The 22,598-nt window shown below is 41.7% G+C and overlaps 1 protein-coding gene across 2 annotated transcripts in view; it reads left to right on the plus strand.

The window, feature by feature from the left end:
- Positions 1 to 14,439, plus strand: part of LOC147726087 (uncharacterized) — a 163,731-nt gene extending 149,292 nt beyond the window's left edge. For both annotated transcript variants that reach the window (XM_086960202.1, XM_086960201.1), the window contains exon 2: positions 11,884 to 14,439. In XM_086960202.1, coding sequence (XP_086816328.1) covers positions 11,982 to 13,937 — 1,956 coding nt within the window. In that variant the 5' untranslated portion in view covers positions 11,884 to 11,981 and the 3' untranslated portion in view covers positions 13,938 to 14,439. The remainder of the gene's footprint in view (positions 1 to 11,883) is intronic.
- The last annotated feature ends 8,159 nt before the right edge of the window (positions 14,440 to 22,598 follow it).

The raw sequence follows: 22,598 nt of genomic DNA on the forward strand, positions 1-22,598 counted from the left end.
GGGCTTAACACTACAGAAGACTTACATAATTTTCTGTAGACAGCAATCTGTATATTCATGTATGTGTGTGATAACAAAAAAAACATTTTGAATAAGCATTCAACTTAGTTTTTCATCATTTAGGGATTTCCAGTACAAAACCATATTGTGAATTCTCTGGACATTTGTTTGGCGCCCCAATGCATCACTGGTGAACAAGTTGAACAAGAAAACAACCATCATGGATAAAAAGCTGAATTATTTCACCCGCAATTCTTTTCTAACCAGACTAAACTATGTAAATATTGTTCATATTAATATCATGGCATTTTCTTTTTTCTTCACCTTCTTTCATTGTACATACACATTTTACATTATTTGAGGTTCGGATATGAACTTATTCATGTATCAGGGTTATCACAAATTCACAGGGTGTATTTTGTTGTTGTTTCCATGAACATTTACCTTTCCTCCAACAATGTGCCCTAAGAAGACTTAGTCTTTCTTTTTGTATGAAGATTTGATATTAAAATTAAACAAGTCATAGGAGGTGGTGTGGGGATAAAAAGGTTTAGGCAATACAATAAGATCTTTCCAACAGGGTTGTTTATGTTCAATATAAAATCATGTTTGAATATAGGGTGAAGTGATGATAGCAATTTGCATTTTGATACACATAAAGCTAATTTTTGGTCTTTGATGCAGTATGTATATAGATGAAGTGTCATGTAAATAGTGTAGATAGATGTATATTTATTTATTTATTTATACATATTTTCTTTATCCTGTTTTATACAAAGATGGGCTATCTTTTTGCAACCCGTACATTGGTCACAATATTTAATCTTTGTGTATTGTAAATTGTGATTACGCATTCATGCTGTAATATCAATATTTGTACCTTTTTAACTCACAATGCATTTACGCGGCGTATTATTTGGTATTTTCTTTATGTTCATGGGTTGAACACGTGACTCACTAGAGAGGTGGAGCATCACCAAAAACAAATGTATATAAATAGTCAGCTGACTTAGTGTAAGGTGTGTGAACAAGAGCACTCGTTGCTCGAAACGCGTCGCCCGTTGAGAGGTTAATATATCTGTCTTGCCGACAGCTTGGGGTCCATGTCTTTATTTCGCCGTGCACCGAAAGTGGTGAAGATTTTTGGTTTATATATATATATATATATACACGTGTGTGTGTGTATATTTTGACCCTCCAAAATTGAATAACCACCCAGACTCCTCTTGGCAATGAAAATACAGTTTTTACTAACTGTTGCAAAAGTGTGAAAAACTTCAGTGTAGAACACAAACTGCACCTCAGTCATACTTAGACTTTCTCAGGCTTTCTCCATTTTGTGCTGGCAGGCAGGTCTTTTGATACATGATATTACAAAGGTTTATTACAGGCAGTAAATAATGGTTGAGTTGGCATGTACGGATTTGAGATGGAAAAACACTTGAGGGCACATGCATCAACCTATTTAGGAAGTGCAAACGGTGCGAATCGGTAAATTCGGCCGTTTGCACTTCCTAAATACGTTTTTGGGATGCATCAAACTATTTTTCAGAATTCGCATTTTTTTGCATTTATAAAAAATGCGAATGCATTTAACGAATCGCATTTGTGCGATTCCTTAAATGCAATGCATCAATTTTTAAAAAAATGCGAATTCTGAAATTGGAAGTGCAAATTAACACGAGGTTGACCCTCGTGGTAATTTGCGAAAATGTTTAAAAATGCAAAAAAAATCATTTTTTACACTGTCATGCTACAGACACACATGTCCTTAGGACATGTGTGTGTGAAACATGCACTTTCAAATGCATTTCAGGGGTGCAGGGGGGGGTCCTTTGGACCCCCCCCTGCACCCTTGGAATGCATCAACAAATTGCAAATTTAGAAATGCCTTCCCATTAACTCCTATGGGCCTTTTGGCCCATAGGAATCAATGGGAATTGCGAAAATGCACTTAGGAATTCGCTACTTATTTGGAACTCGGTAAAAATTGCGAATTTACCGAATCCCAAATGAAAAGCCAAAAAAATGCTACATACCATTTTGCAATTCCTAATTTGCGATTCGGTATTTTTCGCAAATTAGGAAATGCAAAATCTATGAATGATGCATGTGCCCATTGAAGTCACGTAGCTCATAATACCAAATTCTAACCGATTAAATGACACCTTTTTGGTTGAGAATATGTGTGCACTTCATGATAAATATAATTAAAGTGTAGTGTTTGCTTCCAGTAATGTTCCTCTAAGACCTCCGTGTGCTCAGAACTAATTTACTGACCTACACCCATTGTCTGACCAGACACCTTAAATCTCTGTGTGCTGTGGGCTTATTCAATTACCTGTTTCCAAAGTTTTTTCAGTCAAGGACTGTTTGAAGGCGCGGGGTGCTTGTCGGTGGACTTGTTTTTAGAATCCTAAATGCCTTTATGCCTTTTAAACCTGAGTTGGTCTTTAACTGAAAATCCTTTTAAGTTTCCTTTTTCATTGTTCCTTAGGTGATCTTTTTACCTTACTCATGTCAATTTGAGATTTGGGCCTTAACGTTTATTTTAATACAAACATTTGTGTGGTTTCTGCTCGAGCTTGTTGTTGCATTATATTTGTGTGTTTTATATTTTTTGCAGTGTAGTCATCCTGTTATACTTTCTACAACAAGACCTATCAGTGAAACACCTAAAATTGCATTGTAAAGGCATGTGTAGCAAAGGTATATGTGTGGTAACATTTTGCCTGGAAAGGAATGCTTTGTTAAGAATTATGCAGATTGTTAAGTCTGGGTTGTAAAGGCATGCATTGTAAGCATATTCATGGGTCCGTCATACATCCCCCAGAAGATGAATGATAAACTGACAACATTCATACAGGTACATAGAACAAAGTGCAGCTTAGTTAATTGATGCTAAGGTGGGTTTTGAACCCTGTAACACCTTACCCTTCAGTAAGGGACAGCCACTGAGTAGAGCAGTAAACAAAAGAACAGATGACAAGCAAAGTAGAAAATGTTCTTTAAATTAACTCTGTTCAGAGCATGCACTTTGCAAATTAATCAATAAGTAGGAACATACAAAAACCAGTGTTTAACAAATTTCAACACTAAACCAATACAACATATGTAATATAGCTGATTGGCTTACAAGAAGGCAACATTTGACTTAAGAGACTGTATAGACACAAAAATGAGAACACAAGATAGAGAGGTAAAGCTACAAGAGGACAACGAGGCGTCCCTTTAAAAGATAGTTAACCTCACCCACCCAAGGTGGCATGCTTCATCTCTGTGGAACCTGAGTGCACCATGAAGCCCAGTCATAGTGTGGGCTATAACACCCTCAATTAGAAGGATGTTTTAATTGCCAGGAGGGTATTTCCTAAGTACCCAATGTGAGCAGTGCAGCACACGAGGAAGTATACAACTATTGGCAAGGTTCAACACACATCTTTATCTTGCAACTCTGTGCTAGGATTAAAAGCAAAAGCAATCAAGCATTTTAGGGAGTATTAGGGCCACTTGTGTTGCTTAAAGAGCAACATGTTTCGGCCTGAGATCTAGTTTGTGTCATGGCCTTCATCTTGCAAAGAAGAGAAGTGTGAAAAAAAAAGGAATAAAGAACATTTCTTGAGAAGAGTTATGCATACAATACTGGCGCTCCAATCATTTGGGAGTAATGGCTTCAATGGTAGTACATGTTGGAAAACCAGAAAGAATATATACGAAAGGTGATTCATTATTTTGTGAAATCACTGTTGTGCTGTCAAATAAGCGTGTGTTTCATTCATGTAGTAGAAAATATTCATTATAGCATATACTTCGCTGAATCTAAATCTCTGAATAAGTAAAGCAACACCAAGTGTGGCTGTGCCAAAAACCCAAATGTGCGGAAACCGGCATACAGAACACAATTTTGGGAATCTCCAAGTAAACACCTACCCGTCGCAGTTGGATTTCATTCTTCAGCTGTATTAGGCATGGGTGCTCTAACCCAATCTGGTTTACAATCTGGGTGATAATGTGTGCAAAAATTAGGGGGTACCCCCGACTAAAGTTCCTAATTCGGGATAAATCAAACAGTTGAAAATACAATAAATTAGGAACAGGTTAAATTATGGACTGAGACTGACATCAGACAATAGGGAATGTATCTAAACAAAAATTCTTGGTACAACAATGTATATTCTTTATTAGATCATATTCAATTTTAAAAGAGCAATCATATTTGGCTACTTTATATATATATATATATATATATATATATATATATATATATATATATATATATATATATATATATATATATATATGTGACAAGCTATCTACATATATAACATACTGCAGATTCCAATTCATTGGTATTTGTATTATATTACAGTAGTTATCTAAAACATGGCTATAGTTTACAGTTTACTACACGCGTTTCGGCTGTGAGCCTTCATCAGGAAGCCATGAGTATTCCCAGAGAACCTATATAAAGAAATATATATACAAAAATATATATCAGTGTCAGTTTATATATATCGCAGTGTCAGTCTATTGTCCTATACAAAAACTTTCAAAAAGAGCCCTTAACAGTGTCTATCTATGTACAATATTCACAAATGTTTTATCAACGCAAGTGGGGCACAGAGCTGCCTCACTATCCTTATTTACATGTGTACAAATCTATAACTATACATGCATACAAAAAATACTATAATACAAGAGTACAACAGTACAGTTCCTGCTACTTGTTGCGCATCCTAGCTGATCCTTTATAAAGAATACTACTAGCACTAGAATCTAAGTGTGCACTGATGGAAAACAGGGGGAGGGAGGAAGGGGGGGGTTTGAGGGGGTTTTGGCGGGGTGGGGGAGGCAAGGGAAAGGGGGGGGGTGTTTGGGGAGAGGGGGAGAGGGCGGGGAAGGTGGGGAGGGGGGGTGTTTGGGTTTTTTGTTGGGGGGAACCGGGAGTTGGGAAAAATAGTCATGGTAATAAGAAGACAATACTACCTGAGAATAGGTGGATGTTACCAGGTGCGGCCTAAATGGAATATATTGGTATGAGGCAATGGAGTCTGCAAAAAGGGAAATGGAATTGGATATCAATGGAGCAAAACGGTTATTTAACATTTAGGGAGCTCTGATACAATAAAGGTATATAAAAGATCTGATTACCTTATGTAGTGAAGTTTGAAGCTGCCTGGGCCATTCATAAAGGTGTGGTTTGGGTTGATACTAAAATTGAAAACAGAGGAAGGTTTGGTATCTAAAAAATGGGCGAGTTGTATGGTCACTAGCGAGAAATGCCCTAGTAGAAATGGATACCTGCGCACTGGCTGTGTCACGTTGTCCAATATTGGGGTCTGGTAAGTTGGTAAAGCAGTCTACCAGGGTGGATGGCAGTGAAACTTCAGTGGCCGTTTTTATCTGCAAACAGAGGGAATGTGTATATGGAACGTTGCTGATTTTAATTGGGTAACTGCCTTAATACATAGATTTGCATGTAAACTCGATAATAAGAATGATAAGAAAACCCCTAAATGGTACCTGATAGGGCAGTCTTTTAGGTAGTTCTATGCGGGGATCAGTAGATAGTGGGCTGGGATTGCAGTCCTGCGTTAAGTCGGGATCCGTTATACCGTTATCTGAAAGAGGTCGGGTTAGAGTATGGTTAGACATAAGGTGGACCCGCTCTCAAACAATCCCCGAGTAGGGACTTAGCTATGCTGTTGAGCACTGCATGGGTGGTAACCGGTAAATACCTGTTCATGATGTCCCGTGATCAATCCAATGGTGGAGTCTGTGGGCGCCTCGGTGATGTATCCCAATCGGCCGAGAGCGTTACCAGAATGGGCGATGTTTTTAAATGCACTTTTGGCGCGCACTGTGGCTGGTGGGGAGTGACGTCCCGCTTTAGGGTAGTTAAAAGAAAGGTAGTGGTTGATGGTCAAGGGAGACATAGTTATATTGACACAAGATAAGAAAGTGTGGCAACATTGTGTAAGAACAATCATAAAAAATAATTTCGATGATTGTGGACCAATTTGGAGTATGACGTCGACTGGGGTAGCAACGAGTGCTGGAACTTGATGCTTAAATAAATCTGGGTGCTCGTGCTAATGGTATACCAATGTATGGCAATGGTTTTGTTTATCTCTCTTCGTAGTGAGAGTATCATTCTAATATGAATGGTAAGGGAGCGCTTCATGGATGCAGTCATAAGTGGTAGCCCTGTTAGAGATCACGGTGTCCAACGTGGTGACTACCAATCGATACATGCAACTGATGCTCCCATGTTGATACATAGAAAATAAATTTCAGAGTTACAGGTGCACTTGTAAATGTCCCTGACTTAGAACTATAGGTGTGGATTGAAAAACAATACTTTCAGACAGTGCCTGCATACACAGGTGGTCATAAAAGATAAGTGCTCAGTCCCGCATGCGCCTCATGTGTGAGCCAGACAGGAAGAAACTGATGTTACGCTACTGGCAGTGTAAAACATATATAGTTTGATTCACCAAATTGAAAACTGGCAGTCGAACGAACAGGCCAAGACCCAGGACCTGCTGAGTCACGCAGTTTACTAGTAAGTATTATACTTCTTCCAGGTAAAAGGACGGAATTGTGATGATTTGTTATGATTTTTATGACAGAGTCTTAGCCCTCACTGTGCTGCCACACTTATCTTGTGTGATAATAAATATGTATTCCTTGACTATCACACATATTGTAAACTGGATTGTCTTAGAACAACAGTACCTAGGACAGCTGAAGCCATTGCTCATTTCTTAATGAACCTTAAGGTTCAATTTAATATTGGACTGAATTTTTATCACCACCTGAGTAACCAATGCCCTTTTATCAGTTACTCTGGGGGTGGGGAAATACTGGCCCATTTTCTGGGCTTCTTGTCTGTGAGAGCCTACAATGGATTGTATGTGATACCATGTAAGTTTGAAAGGCTAAACTGAGGTGCTGCTGAAACTGATGTATTTCAGACAATCCTCATTAGTGTATGTCAGATCCGGTATTATAATCCGATGCTCTGGAACGTGTTGTGTGAGGCATATCCTGCACTATGTCTTGAACGATCATGTCTGGTATTACCATGTGTGTATAGTATGTCCATGTCTGTTATCCCCAGGTATATGTGTAGTATGTCCATGTTTGGTGTCACCACTTGCATGTGTGTAAAGTCCATGTTTGGTGTCACTAGCTACATGTGTGTATACCCATGTCTGTTATTACTCGGTATATGTGTAGTATGCCCTTCTCTGGTATCACTAGGTACATGTGCATTATACTCATGTCTGATATCAGTAGGTGCAGTGTTAACATATATTTTGGTATGATCAGTATACATAGTTGATTTGCTTCATGAAAAGACTTGTAAATCTACACTCAGAGAATTGTCAGTCAGTCATATTAGCTTTATTTCGATAAAAACATATCTTAAAAGCTTCTGTATACAAGTTAAAAAAGCTATATAATTAAGAGCACAAAACATTTTCTCATACAGTAAATACACTCTTAATGACTGAATAAGGAAAGTTCAACATAGGCCATATAAAAATGATTAAGAATAACACTAAAAGGTTGTTTATATTATGTACAATAAAACTACGTACAATTACTAAAGTGCAAATGACTCATAAGACATGCAATATAAAAAGGTACAGTTTCTAAAGTGCAGATAACTAATAGCAGCATCGATAATTATAGAATAGCTTTCAATGATCTCGTTCTGATGTTCCAAGCCCAACTCAGGAATTTGGCCAAACAACATGCATACAGTGCTTGCGCATCAGATCTTAAGATGCGTAGCGCTGCAAGGTGACTGCGAGCATCCAGCTCCCTACAGTGCTCTATAGGCTGGGCATACAAACATGATGTGTCATACTGATTCTAGATTTGCCTCGCAGTTCAGGCAGGTGGCTGGTGTCTGATAGGGAGCCTTCCATCGGGCTGTCATGTCGCGAGTGGGAAGCGAGCCAACACTGAATGCAAAGAACAAAGCACGGTCATAGGGTTTTTGGATGACATCTAGATGTTGTTCATAGCAAATGGAACTTTTATGTTGCATGAACTCCTCAGATAACCTGCCAGATTTGAGATCAAAAGGCCCCTAGTGCGAACCCAGGACCAATAGGCTGTCTTGAGTTCTGCTTTAGGTGGAGGGGTTCTGTTTGACCATGCTTCTTAAAAACCAATGTCATACAGCAGCGTTTTCAAATCCCTTAACCATTTGAAACTATGCATCCATCCATGCTCATTAATTCACTAAGCCCTGCTGCATACCCTGCCAATTCTGGGGTCCGCAATAGGCGGGCCCACAACAGTAGAGGCCGCAGTCTGGCCAAGTCTCTCAATGCATGGCATTCAAGTTCCCGCAGCAAGGGTTTAGTGGGGGTCCTTGGGGGCAACCTCATAAGTTCTTTTAAGAATTTATTTTCTGATTTCCTGATTTGATCGAAATTAGAAAAACCCCAGAGTTCAGCACCATAAAGAGCTGAACTCACTCCTCTGGCCTTGTATATTTCAATTGCAGGAGCAATGGGCCTACTTGTTGAGGTACGGTGCTCTCTATGGATTGCCCCCGTTTTCCTCTTGTGATTCAGGAGCATTTTTTGTATGTGGCTATTCCAAAGCATTGTGTCAGAAATGCGGATGCCCCAGTAATCAAACGTGATAACCCTCTTTAGGGGGACAGAATTCAGTACAGGCGGAGTCCTTAAGTTCCTCGGGGATTTAACACCAGGTACTTTATTATTTCAGAATTGATGACCAACCCTCTATTGTTACAAAACAGCTGAAAACTGTCTAGTAGACTCTGCAGGCCTACCAGGGTCTTGGAAATAAGGAGGGTATCATCGACTAACAAGAGGGTGGGGATTTTTTCCACCACCAGGGCAGGTGCGTCAGATGGAATTCGCTGTAAATGCTCAACCACCCCGTTCACATGTAATTAGAAGAGGGTGGGGGCTAGGACGCAGTCCTGACGGACACCCCTGTTCACCGATATTCTGTCTGTTTTCTGTCCTTGAGGGCCTCATCTTACTTGGGCATAGTTACCCTCATGAAGACACATCAGGAAATTTAAGATGTTCTTAGGGACCCCCCGTTCAGCCAGTACCTGCCATAGATGCCCCAGAGGGACCAGGTCAAAGGCAGTCTTTAGATCTATCAATGAGAGGTAAAGACTGCCTTTGCCTATCAGTACTACCTTCCAGAAAAGATGGATTGCCTGCTCTAATGTCCCTGTGCCCCCCTGAAACCTGCCTGGTAGTCGGCAACACAACCCTCCCAACAACCTTTTGGACTGAATCGATAATCGATTAGGCTTATTGGGCGATAGTTAGCAGGGTCGTCCCTAGCGCCCTTTTTATTGATAGGGACGACCTCTGCTCCCTTCCAGGAATCTGGGACTGGGGGAACCTTTATCAATGGCATTGATTAGAATGGTAATAATTTTCGCCCATACCTTGAGATCCCCGGGGATGCCATCTGGGCCTGCCGCCTTTCATGGAACTATGCGCCGAATGGCGGCTTCCACTTCCGTTTCTGAAAAAGGATAGCTGATTTGGTTCCCCCTACTTGATCCAGGATCAATTAACATACCTTCCCACGAAGCATCCTCAGTAGAGGAATAAAGTTTCGAAAAATGATCATGCCAAATATGGCTTGGGATGTTACATGTAATTGATTCACTACCAGATTGTGTCTTAGATCCGATGAGGTTCCAAAATCAGCTAGTATCCTTCTCCAGAATAGCTGCTTTTAAGTCTAGCCAATGCTGTTCTTCCCACTCTTTTTTGGCATCGGTCACTACCTTCTTGTTTTCCTACCTTGCTAGCTGGATCCTAGGGAGAGATGTACTTTTAACTGCCACAACCAGGGCAGTTTTTTTCTGCCTACATCCCTTCGTATACCACGTGCCTTTTCCATTCGGCTTCTCACACACTGGGCGGGGGCTTGATCTAGTGGTTGATAGTTCTCTTGTTGATCTCAGGGATTTTGTGGGGGGTCGGGGTCTGTAGAGGCCTCTCTCAATGCTCCTAGAGACTCTACCACAATTTTACTGATGTCACCTAGTTTTTTATCATCTAGGAGAATTGATTCCATTTCATAAAACCTGTTACAATTAGATGGAATCACTTCCCTTGTTTGACTTAGGTGTCCTGGGCCATAATCAACACAATTGGGCAGCCATGTAGATTGCAAAGACAAGGACAATGGGTTGTGGTTGCTGTCTACTGTTGGTATTATTGCCATATCTATTAGGTACTGCCACAGTTTGAAGTTCAGGAAGATGTAATCGATTCGCTAGGAGCTGCCCACCCTATTATAGGTGTGTGCCCCTTTTGAATCGGACACTGACTTACCATTTGTTGCTCTAAGCCCATACTCAACGGGTAGGGAATTCAACTGGACAACCAGTTTTGTCCATCTTTTTATTGGTGGAATACTCAACCTTGGTATACCCCGCCTTGCATCATCCTCCTCAATGTCGATCACATCCTCAGCAGTGAGAGGTTCAAAAGTGCAATTGAAGTCTCCCGCTACCAGGACGTGCGAGTCACTGAGGCAGTTGGAGAGCTCAGCTTCTAAAGTAGTGAATATTGGCGATTCTGCTCCTCCCTTTGTTCCACGAACGTAAATATTACAAATTTCTAAAATTCAGAGAATTACGCTATAGTGCATGGACAGATTTTCTACTTACTTAAGTTCACAAAGCTTTGAACTAGATGCCCTGGGCACCGTTGCAGTTTTCCAGCCATGATTGAGGAAAACATTAGTGCATTCCTATTTGCTGCTCTGCAGTGTTGTTTCCAATGGAGAATTTGTAAATAATGTACCATTAATCCCTGATAAAAGGCAACTCCTTTATGCAATGGTATAGCTTTTTTCAAATGTTTTTCCGCTTGGTGAAATCATTTACCTGACACCCTACAAAGGGTGTTTTTCTAGCCTTTTCCTCCTGCAAGAGAATTTATTCTTGCCCCTGAAATGAGACAATATCCAATACATTTCAGAATTGAAAAATGTCAGATGGCAGCTGGCGCTGGGCACAATCTTATATACATGTGGACATTGAAAAACATTTATGGCTGTCCATGTCTTGCATCTTCCACTCCTGTCCTCTTGTGTGAGATTCACTACTATAAAACATTGCTCTATCACAGAGGTATTCGTGGAATTAGCAGACTTTATAAAGCAAGATCAACTTTTGTGAATTCAGTGACCTGCCAATCCTGACACTGCACTCCTAAATATTTTTTAAGAGTTTCGATTTACTTTTTGAATTGGGATTTGTATGTCTAATCTGCCTATGTATGTTTATTATTTGTGATATGTCTGTGTCTACTCTGCCTGTGTTGACTATTATGTCAATGCCTCAGAGTTTACGATTTCCTAGCAGCAGTATCTCACCTTCACTCCTAAACTAACCTATGCCTGGGTTACTCCGAAGTTTTTTTAGAAGTCCTGTGGTTTAGTCATTTCAAGAGATTACACATTCTGTCATCTCGATTATTACATATAAGGTCAAGGGATAATTCTAGATAGTTATGTTATATTAAAGACATATGTTTTCAGCTCAATCGCTCATGGTTTCTTGCTACTACATAATATGGAGAAAGAGTTAGATTTGGCCCAAATGAGGATCTTTTGAAATGGGAACCTGGACCTTACTCTTGCTGCCCTAATGTGAAGTCTGGTTTTGTGAGAGAGATTAGCTCAGCAGCAGGAGCTAAAAATAGCATATGTTGTGGTCACATGTCAGAATAAATGTGTTAACCCCTCAAACTGGACATATATTTCTCCTGATGTTTGTTGTTAGCCCTTGCAGTCTCTCATTCTCGTAACATAATTAATGTCACTTTTTTCTGAAACTGTTTTCTCTAGGAGACAAGAGGGAAGCTGACTGTAAAACATCAGCTGCTAATCTAAAGGATGCAGTGAAGAGTGTCACCAAAGCCCAGGATTTAAGGTTGGAAGCCGAGATGATGATGAAACCGTACGCTAACTGGGAAGAGTTCCTGATGCCAGCCCCCATGTCTGTTGCTATCCTAGGAGAGCTGGCAGCCATTTCAACAGCCAGTGGGGACTTCTCTATCAACCTGAATCCACCAGCAAGTGGATTCAAGCACATGAAATACCCAGAGTCCTTTTCTGCCACCCTGATGCAGATCTGCAATAGAGCCTGGCTTTCCTTCAGCACAGCAGATAAAAACATGGATAAGATCAGGCTCCTCACAGGTTCCATGCCAACTACCATTAGAGACGTGGTCAGGATTTTGTTCATGGACACTGAATCTGTTAATTTCCTTCTCCCACGCCGCCTAGGCGCTCTTCTCAGTATGTCCAATGAATGCACATCCTTGGCTCATTCTGTGGAGACAAGCTTTATGGATACCATTCACTTAATCCAGGAGGTGCTTGAAGCTTGTGTGAACTCCAAGAGGGGCTACGAGAAGAAGTTGGATGATGTGAAGATTGCCCTGGAGCAGCTTAGCATAAAAGAAGCCTCTTCTAACTATTCAGTGAAAATGGCAGAGGAGTTCAGGAAGTCTACTGAGAAACAACTAAAAGATGCCACAGATATGTATAAGGAAGCTCTGAATAAAGTTCCCTCTGTGTGGGAAACCTTGGCTGCTAATTTTGTGGGTGGCATTCTTGACACACTGTCTTTCAGTGGAAACAAAGGAGGAAGTGTGGGGCTTCAGGCAAATTTTCCTGCTACTGCTGACATAAGTGACGTGAAGTCCACTCAGGCGACCAAAACTATCTGCTCCAAGTCCAATCAGATGACAGCTATTACAGACAACCTTCGGAAAATTATAGATATGAACGGGGAAACTATTAACATGACAATGGTTTATAATGAGAGAGATCATACCGTGGTGTCAAACTATCCTAAACAGCTGACATTGATATTGAAAAAGGATATAGTGGATGAAGCTGAGTGTAAAGCACAAACACTAATGGAGGCTGTTTTGCAATCTGCTGTTGATATTTTTGAAGACCTGGAAAGATTTGCAAAATCTGGGAATGCAGATGAGAGTTACCAGAAAGCACTTGTTAAAAGGGTAAACTCAATAATTAGTAGGTCAATAACAGTTGATTCATATTGTAAATCAGCGACCAATGCTCAGCCATTGCAACAAAACCCACCAAATGCAGCCAGCACTCAAGGCCCTGTTGGCATAGGCTCTCAATCTGCACAAATGGCACAGACACGAGTGGAACAAGCCAACCTTCAATTAAAAAGAACTCAGGAAATGTACAGGGAATCCTTTGAGAACACCAAAAAAGAAAATGAGAAACTAACAGCGATCCTGGTTGAAATGAGGGGCCAGAAACTGGACAAAATTGAGTTTGACATAGCCAAGAAGATGCTCATTAAAGGACTAGAGTCTCTGGGGAAGGTAAAGGAGCAGTGGGAGAAAATGGTCCTCTTCTTCCAGATGATATCCAACCTCATTAAGACCTGCCTAGATAAAAATGTCAATGAGTTAGTGCAGTCTGCCAGATCAGTGCAGAGCATTCCCAACTATTCCACTGATGCCTTTGTGAAGGACCTGATGTACAACCGAGCATTTGCAGCCAGCAGTGTTGCCCACTTAGTCAACATGATCACCTCTACCTACTGTGAGGTTTCCCAACGCTACTTGATGAAACGCGTGAGCGCTTTAGGAAGACTTCTCATCATACCTCCCTCAGACCCACAGTTCAAGGTTGAGCGTGAAAAGTTACAAAGTGGTTGTGATGATGCTCAAAATTCAATCCAAGCCTTGGTGATTTCAAAAAAACAAGAGTTTGACTTTGGTATTGAGGCCAGACTTAAAGCAATAAATTGCCAGCTGGGAGAAGCCATTCCACCCATGTCAGCAGCAGAAAAGAAGCGCATCAGTGAGGATGTAAATGCAGGGGCAAGCGCTATGACAGATTACATATGATTTATCTAAACATAGATAGCTTTACCTTAGAGGGCCAACGTATTCTCTATAAGTCATGTTTACTTCCTTAAGTTTTACTAACACAATACTGAACTGGAGTCAGTGAGTGGAAGATATTTCCATTCCAATGGGTGTGGGTGGCAGGCATTTCACATTTGGTGTATTATGTGTTTTGCTCTAGATACATGTTGTCCATTGCTTTGGAATTTTGCCTCATATGCCATTGTTTAAAAATCAAGCATTGATAGCTAATTAATGTACACTGCTATGTAAGATACTTTTGTGCATGAACTCAAGCTCATTCCAAATACCTCTGCCTTGACATCAACGCACAAACGATTCCCGTTCTTGACCTCAAGGGTGTGCCAAATATTTATTCTCTAAAATTAAACTGCTGCAAGATCCACCTGTCCTTGAACCTGTAGGCACACCACTCACCATTATTCTTGGACTCATTGGAGACTCCACTATTCTGTCCTCTGAACTCAAAGTTCCGCTGAATCACATGAATTCAAGATTTAAAACATCCCTGCTTGAAAACATGAACCTACATAGTAGATGATTCTCAGATCAAGCCCTTCACAGACCCAATGTTTTAAGTAAGAGTTAAACATTGTAGTTTGAGCATGAGGTACACAGGGCATAAACTTCCCATAGGCTGCCCATTAAAAATAATTGTATTCATGTTCAGAAGTTAGCTAACACATGTACAATGTCTATGTTTTTTATCCTCAATCATGCATGTGCTTTTGCTTCTCACTATTGTAATCTATAAAACAATAAAAGTTACTACATATGAATTAACGTAGTTTTCAGCTCCATTCCTTTCATAGGTGGGTGTTCTTCCTAGCAAATTTGTAGCCACATAACTATTCAGTTTATTCACTGGCTGCTTCGGCATTTTAAGGCATCAGGGATTCGATGTTAAACAAATTCCAAGATAACTAACCTGACACTAACATAGTAAAACAAGGCTCCAATATAAGCGTCCACAAGTAAGTATCATCAGTAACAACAAATCAAATTGCTAGTTAAAGTGAAGTAGGGGTGGGCATACATTCCATAACTACATGTAGTAGAATCATGCAAAATGCCCCCTTGCTACTAGGTAACTCACAGTATATTGCTTAGTGTCCCATCTTTGGATCATCATACCTACAGAACATCATATCTGTATGATCTACATAGCTATTGTTCTACACCAACAAACCTATGGATCAACACACAACATCGATATAAAACAATTTTCCTGTGATTACAGCATAGCTGGCAACCTCCCTGGTTTCCTGATGTATATAGGTTTATTATTAATCACATATAGTTCAGTTACTCACTTATAGCTAAGCAATTTGCAAATTAAACTAAATATAAATATGAACGGTTTAATGTGCAACTTAGGCAACTGGAAAAATGCATTCCAAGAATGTTACATGGGTGTTCCCATGCAACCACCCATGGTTTTTGATACAAATCCCAATCTACAAAGAACAGCAGACAGCACTTTGGGCCATCTTTGATGCTGGAGTCAAAAAAGAGAAATAACTTTATTTCTCCTAACTTTTCCCACTTGGCATGTGTGCTGCAATGTAGAACACACATCTGAAGTGGTAAACTTTTTAAAGTTAAACTAAGCATATTATTTTCTACATGAAGGGCACCCTTTCAGTACAAAAGCTATGCTGGAAATAATGCAGACACCCTTCCACTATGGTGCACAGGTGTGTGAGTGGTGATAGGCTGCCTGATCTTGTGTCAGCGCTGGTGAGAGAGCAGAACACTACCATATCTAGTAGATGGCACTATCCTGATCTCTTACTCTCACACAATTCAGCACAGCAAATGTGTTTGCTGCACTGTAGTGTGACACGTCTGTAAATGTGCCCCTTACAATTGAATCTCTCCCGAGGAACCCTTGATCTATTGTAGGACTGTAGGAGGCATTCTACATATTCTGGCTTGGCAACCCATCCCTACTACGATTGTGGGGGTATTATCCCTCTGATTTTGATTTCCTCCTTATTCACATTTCTTTATTTAGTTATGTAATGTTCAGTTTTCCATTGTCAATACATTAGTGAACATATTCTGTCTAAGACTAGCAGTGTTGTCGTAATATATATATACCAGTTAATTAGAGTTTTTCATTTCCACAACAACTGCTCTGGTCAGTTTTCACTGATAAGGCAGCATGCAACATGCAGAGAGGAAGGCTTTGCAGGGCTAACATATGATACAAGCAATGGATATATGAACTGGAACAGAGTAAAGTGAGATAAATGCAAGGATCTTTAAAAACATGTGTGCTTCTAGTCTTACCTACCCCACACATCCCTAAAAACGAAATCCATTCTTAAAGGGTCCATCAGAAAAGATGAATACCCAGAGATACATGCGGGAAAATGCCTCTATTAGTGTTTTCCCCATTTTGTCTGTGCCATCTGCTAGTATGACACAACAAACATGATTCCAGGCCTACCAATGTTGCCTGACTGCTTCATTATTTAAATTGTGGCATGACCTTTTAAAATGACCTTTTTTCCATAGATGAACACCTCCCTTTTATAAAGTAACAAGCCCACTTGCAGCTGACTAAGAAGGGAGCATGGTATTTAAAAGATGGACGTGTGGAATTTCAATGTTACAGTGACTAGCATCCAAAAGCTATTTTCATTGTAGGGAGGACAACTGGCCCATCCAGAAACACTGGGAATTAATATTTTATCTCAGCTTGTCACTAGGTCTGATAAAGTGTGAAAACTGCTCTCATAGTGGAGACAATGGTGTGGGTGTGCGGAGGTGTTGTTGTTTTCCTGGAAGGTGGATCAGTTGTAGTGTACTCAACAACTTACCTACTTCAATGCACTTTCCCCTGTAGCAAGCAGATATCACATGGTACCTAAATATGCTCTTCCTTTTCCTCTCCTGTTCAGGCGGGAACCAAATTCCCTCTCCCTATTACAATTGGGGATATGGCTACTGCCAGATCAAGTATACAGTGATCAAAGAGTAGGGTCTGCTCATTTCCATGGCCACACCTTAGGGTGTGCACGCAGACTCTGCACAAAGGGAAATGGGGTTCTTCGTAAGTATGGGCGAAATTTGCGAATTCGCGTTCCGCGAATTTGCACGAAATCGAATTCGCAATCCCCAAAATCCGTGAATTTGTGCGAATTTGCGGATTGTTCGCAGGGCTTTTTGAGTGTTTGCAGGCCGTTTGCATGGCAAAGTTACCCATGCGGTTGTGTATGGCCACAGCACCCTCTGGTTCACCACTGCCACCCTCTAGTTCATCACTGCCACACTCTGGTTTACCACTGCCACCCTCTGGTTCACCCCTGCCACCCTCTCGTTCACCACTTCCACCCTCTGGTTCACCACTGCCAATCTCTGGTTCAGCACTGCCACTCTCTGGTTCACCCCTACCACCTTCTGGTTCAGCACTGTCACCCTCTGGTTCACCACTGCCACCCTCTGGTTCACGACTGCCACCCTCTGATTCATCACAGCACCTCTGGTTCACCACTGCCACCCTCTGGTTAACCAACTGTCACCCTCTGGTTCAGCACTGCCACCCTCTGGTTAACCACTGCCACCCTCTGATTCACCCCTGCCACCCTCTGCTTCACCACTGCCACCCTCTGGTTAATCACAGCACCCTCTGGTTCACTCCTGCCACCCTCTGGTACAGCACTGTCACCCGCTGGTTCACCACTGCCACCCTCTGGTTCATCACAGCACCTCTTGTTCACCCCTACCACCCTCCGGTACAGCACTGTCACCCTCTGGTTCACCACTGCCACCCTCTGGTTCACCACTGCCTCCCTCTGGTTTATCACAACACCTCTGGTTCACCACTGCCACCCTCTCGTTAACCACTGTCACCCTCTGGTTCAGCACTACCACCCTCTGGTTCACCACTGCCACCCTCTGGTTCACCCCTGTCACCCTCTGGTTCACCACTGCCACCCTCTGGTTCATCACAGCACCCTCTGGTTCACCCCTGCCACCCTCTGGTACAGCACTGTCACCCTCTGGTTCACCACTGCCACCCTCTGGTTCATGACTGCCACCCTCTGGTTCATCACAGCACCTCTGGTTCACCACTGCCACCCTCTGGTTAACCACTGTCACCCTCTGGTTCAGCACTGCCACCCTTTGGTTCTCCACTGTGACTCTCTGGTTCACCACTGCTACCTATGGTTCACCCATGCCACCCTCTGATTCAACACTGGCACCCTCTGGTTCACCCCTGCCACCATCTGGTTCATAACTTCTGCCCTCTGGTTCACCCCTGCCACCCTCTGGTTCACCCCTGCCACCCTCTGGTTCACCACTACCTCCCTCTACTGAGACCTTTTGTGACGCAGCGGCAGCACAAAACATGAGCCATGGTGCTGGGTATTAACAACGTGACGCATCTGAGAGATACGTCACGTTGTAAAGCCCTGCGCCATCAGGAGGCGTTCCGGCGCAGGGGAGGGCGTTTTTGCGCAGGAACGCCTCCTAAATGTGGCCGAGTGAAATCTACAAGAATTCACTCAGTCACTTTTAGGCCAATGCTGCGTCAAAACCCTGTGCCAGCTTGAAGCAGGCGCAAGGCTTGATGCAGAATTGGAGAGATAGGGCCCCCCAGAGCATTGCTGGAGCTGGGGATGCGCCAGTTATTGTAAATCTGCCCCTATACATTTAGCCAATGAGGGAGCACTTACTGATTAGACAGTAGAAAGTACTCCAGTTGAGTAGAGGTATTGCACAAAAAGGTGGCATCTTCGTGGACAAACATGCAGGGCGGGATTCATTCTGCCCCCTGTTAGACTCGTTTTTTGTGCCCTTCTGCCCTCTGTTAGACTCGCTTTTCCCTTGTTTTTCTGCCCTTCTGCCCTCTGTTAGACTCGTTCTTCCCTTGTTTTTCTGCCCTTCTGTCCCCTGTTAGACTCAATTTTTGTGTCCAATACAAGTAGGGGCCCCCCGGGACAGATGTAGGGCAGACCAGCAGGGGAAAAATGAACAAAGACCAAAAGAGATGAGTCTGCCCTATATATTTTGATTAAAGGCTCATATAGAGTCCTAAAAATTCAATCAACACAACTTTGAGCTCATTACTATTCAAGGCTGCATAATTTAATTCATCACACAGAAAATAGAAAAATATATCATTTTATTTTCGTTTTCAGGATATAAATGTTACTCAAAAGATATACAAAAGATATACAAAAACATCATCATCAAAATATACACAAATGACGATAATTCAATCATTGTAGACACCCTCCATGCTAGAAATGTAGGGGTGATTTAACCGCCCTGGGATTGCCGCCATGCCCGGTATTGAAATCGAGTGGCGGTGGCTTTAGAAGTAGCTATGAATCCTTCGACCAGTTTTAGCCATCTTTGAGCACGCTATTTCTTCTATATTATCCTTAGAGCCTGAAAACGCCCAAACCTCTGATGTCCGTCTATGTCGGTTATATATCCTCCTAAGCCGTGAACAAACTTACTGGGAGCAGCACCCTCCACCTGTGGACTACACCCGGAGGGTAAGCATTCAGTAATTGAAGTTATCCCTGCGTAAAAGTACTGGATAACTGAACCGAGAATTTTGGTGCGACTCTGGCCCTTGATGTATCCTCTCTCTTTTTTTAGGCCGACCAACTTAATCCTTGAAACTGTGCATACGAAGCTGTCTCCTGTTTCCATCTTTTTCCGGTTTATAAGTAAGTCTCACGTTAAGGATGGGTGCACTCTCCCCATTTGTCTTGACCCCTGATATTTTTCTAACTGATAGGATGGTCACTGAACCAGGTTCTTTCTCAGCAGAGCCTCCTCTCAGTTTGGGTCGATCGCGTGTATCCTTGTTGAGGTGAGCACCTTCATTGAGAAAAATGCAACTCCCGTAAACAACATTCCTAGAAGTGTGCGAGATAGCTTCCTGCACCACGCGGATTTGAAGTAAATGTTAAGAGGGCTTTCTAGTGGTGAGCCTAAACTTTGAGTACGCATGATACATTTACCGGGAATTTAACGGCACCCGTGACTTTTTAGATAACAGCAGCCTTGCAACTGTGAACATCTTCTTTTCCCCTCCCTCCTACTGCTGCACATGTTCTTTTTGACTCAACGACTGTGTGAATGAATGAATGGAGTATGTTACTTCAAGGGATTCCAGTGCAAATTGGCCATCTTGGGCCAATAGTATATTTTATGATGTTATAAAAAATCCTTTGGTATCTCTGGTTTTACACTCTTTGAGCTCACTGCATGCACTCTCTGAATCATACAATAATAAAAAAATATGCTGACTATAAGAAGTTGCACTCATGATCTTGATACTGTGGAATTTGTTTCAATGTAATTATTTATTAAATGTACTACTGCAAAATAACCTTTACAAGAAAAAAATATTTTTTAGCCACGTATTATTCTAAAAGTTATGTTGTTTGTTTATCACAGAGTGGCCGTTGTCCTGATATTTTGTTGCCCCTTTGTTCCCCATCGTATACATGCCCTGATAAAGGTGCGGCCCTAGATCAGGCCTGGCACTGAAACGCGCATCGGTGTGTTTACCTTCTGTCCTGCTAATACCATCTTGGTTCCCCAGAGAGCCGCTGAGAGGACACCACAGGACAACCTCAGTGTATTAGTGTGCGATGTGTACCAAGGTTTTTGTATTGTGCTAACTGGATGTGATTGATGGAATGTGTGATGTTAGTTTGGTGGAATGATTCTGTGATGATGAATGAAAGATGAATGGGTGATGTGGGGAATCTTATTTATGTCTACAGTGATTGAATTATCGTCATTTGTGTATATTTTGATGATGATGTTTTTGTATATCTTTTGAGTAACATTTATATCCTGAAAACGAAAATAAAAAAATATATTTTTCTATTTTCTGTGTGATGAATTAAATTATGCGGCCTTGAATAGTAATGAGCTCAAAGTTGTGTTGATGGAAATTTTAGGATTCTATCAATGTGAGTGGTGACTTATTTTATATGATATTGTATATTCTCTAAACTCTTGGATACACTGCAATTTGAAAATCAGGCTTCTCTGCGAGTGGCAGAATGAGGGCACTGTGTGTTTTTAAAATACCCCTCACACACTATGAATCCCATAGTGTCATTCTCCCATCATTGGGGTTTTCCCGTCCCTCTACGGGGCGGGGCGTGCTTCGACCTACGAGTGACGCGGCAGCTCTTATATTTTTGACAATAGGCTATGTGATGTGATGAGGATAGTGATATGTGTTAAGGAGTGTACGGGCCTATTTACGTGAATGGTAGTGTAAAAAAAGGGTAAAAATTCCCTGGCTAGTCGAAAATATTAACTTTAATGGCTTTGCAAGCTGGGAACATTAAAAAGGGGGTTAGTAAGTAGAAAAACAAGTATGGTCTACTTTGTCTTCATGACATGTTTCATAGGCAGACTCCTCCTGCCTACTCATCAGGACCTCTGTTGTTCCCTACAAAAAAACTTAATTCTAAACTAAATGTTAAATGCCTATGGTCCTAAAACTTAACAGCAAAAATCGGCTGCTAGGTTTAGCCTCGGGGCTTGAGTTGGCCCTTAGTGAGGCATTATCATGAAAAATGACCTAATATGGTCTCTGTGGAAAGAAAAGGAGAAAAAGGGTACATGGTTGTAGAATTACAATATGTAAAGCACAAATCATACATGGCTCATTATTGCGTGAGTCACAATGTGGCTTAGTATCCCAAAGTATTCTCAACATTAATTATGTATATGACAGGATGAACTGCCATTCGCCATCATGGCCAAAGGGTATGAACCCTTGGAAAACGTCAACAAAGCGTGATACACACTTCAAACACAAACACATATTCACAATCCAAAACGACCCATCTGGTGGTGGGTTTTTAAACAAGCAAGGGTGTGGGCCTCCTTGCAGTTCCAGAACAAGTGTCTAGTCAAGAAAAAACGCCTAACTAGCGGCGTGACATCAAAAAAATCCACTCATCATACTGATAAATAGGTCATTATCACACATGCCGGTTGATGTATTATTCGTGAATAAGACGGCAAATGATGGCTTAATGCCTCCCAGACATCAACCTATTAAGCTCCCAAATGCGTCATAGTCAAACATGCTGGTTGAAATAATGATTGTGAAAACGAGCGACAGCAAATAATGACAAATGCCTCCAAATGTGCAAGCATGCTACAATTGATACATACATTTGAAGCGTGGTGATAGGGCCTCATGAGCTTGCATCTTAGGGTGATCATTTGACTGGTTACTATGGAGGAAAATTTAAAACATAGTCACTCACGCTGTTTTTGGGCAGCAGAATCTCACTGTCAGAGACGCACCCCTCCGCTATCACAAGACCAAGGGGCAGATTTATGAGTTCTGGCGCATCTCTGCAAATCAGCAGGGATGCGCTAGAACTGATGCGTCACGCAATTCCCTCCTTGCGGCACCATGGTGCAAGGAAGGGCAGATGCGTGATGCATCTTGTGGTGTACGGGCGGCGCATTGCTGGAATAGCGTCACAAGTGCGACGCAACTCCTGCAATGTACAGAGGTCACAGAGAGATCTAGAAGAACCAGGATCGCTGCCCCGCCCTGCCCCGCCCTGGTCCAGTATGGTCCTGATCTCATCTGAGGCCTTTATCAATGTCGTCTCAGTCCCATGG

Source organism: Lissotriton vulgaris, chromosome 3_1 (genome assembly GCF_964263255.1).
Source record: "Lissotriton vulgaris chromosome 3_1, aLisVul1.2, whole genome shotgun sequence".
Lineage (NCBI taxonomy): Eukaryota > Metazoa > Chordata > Amphibia > Caudata > Salamandridae > Lissotriton > Lissotriton vulgaris.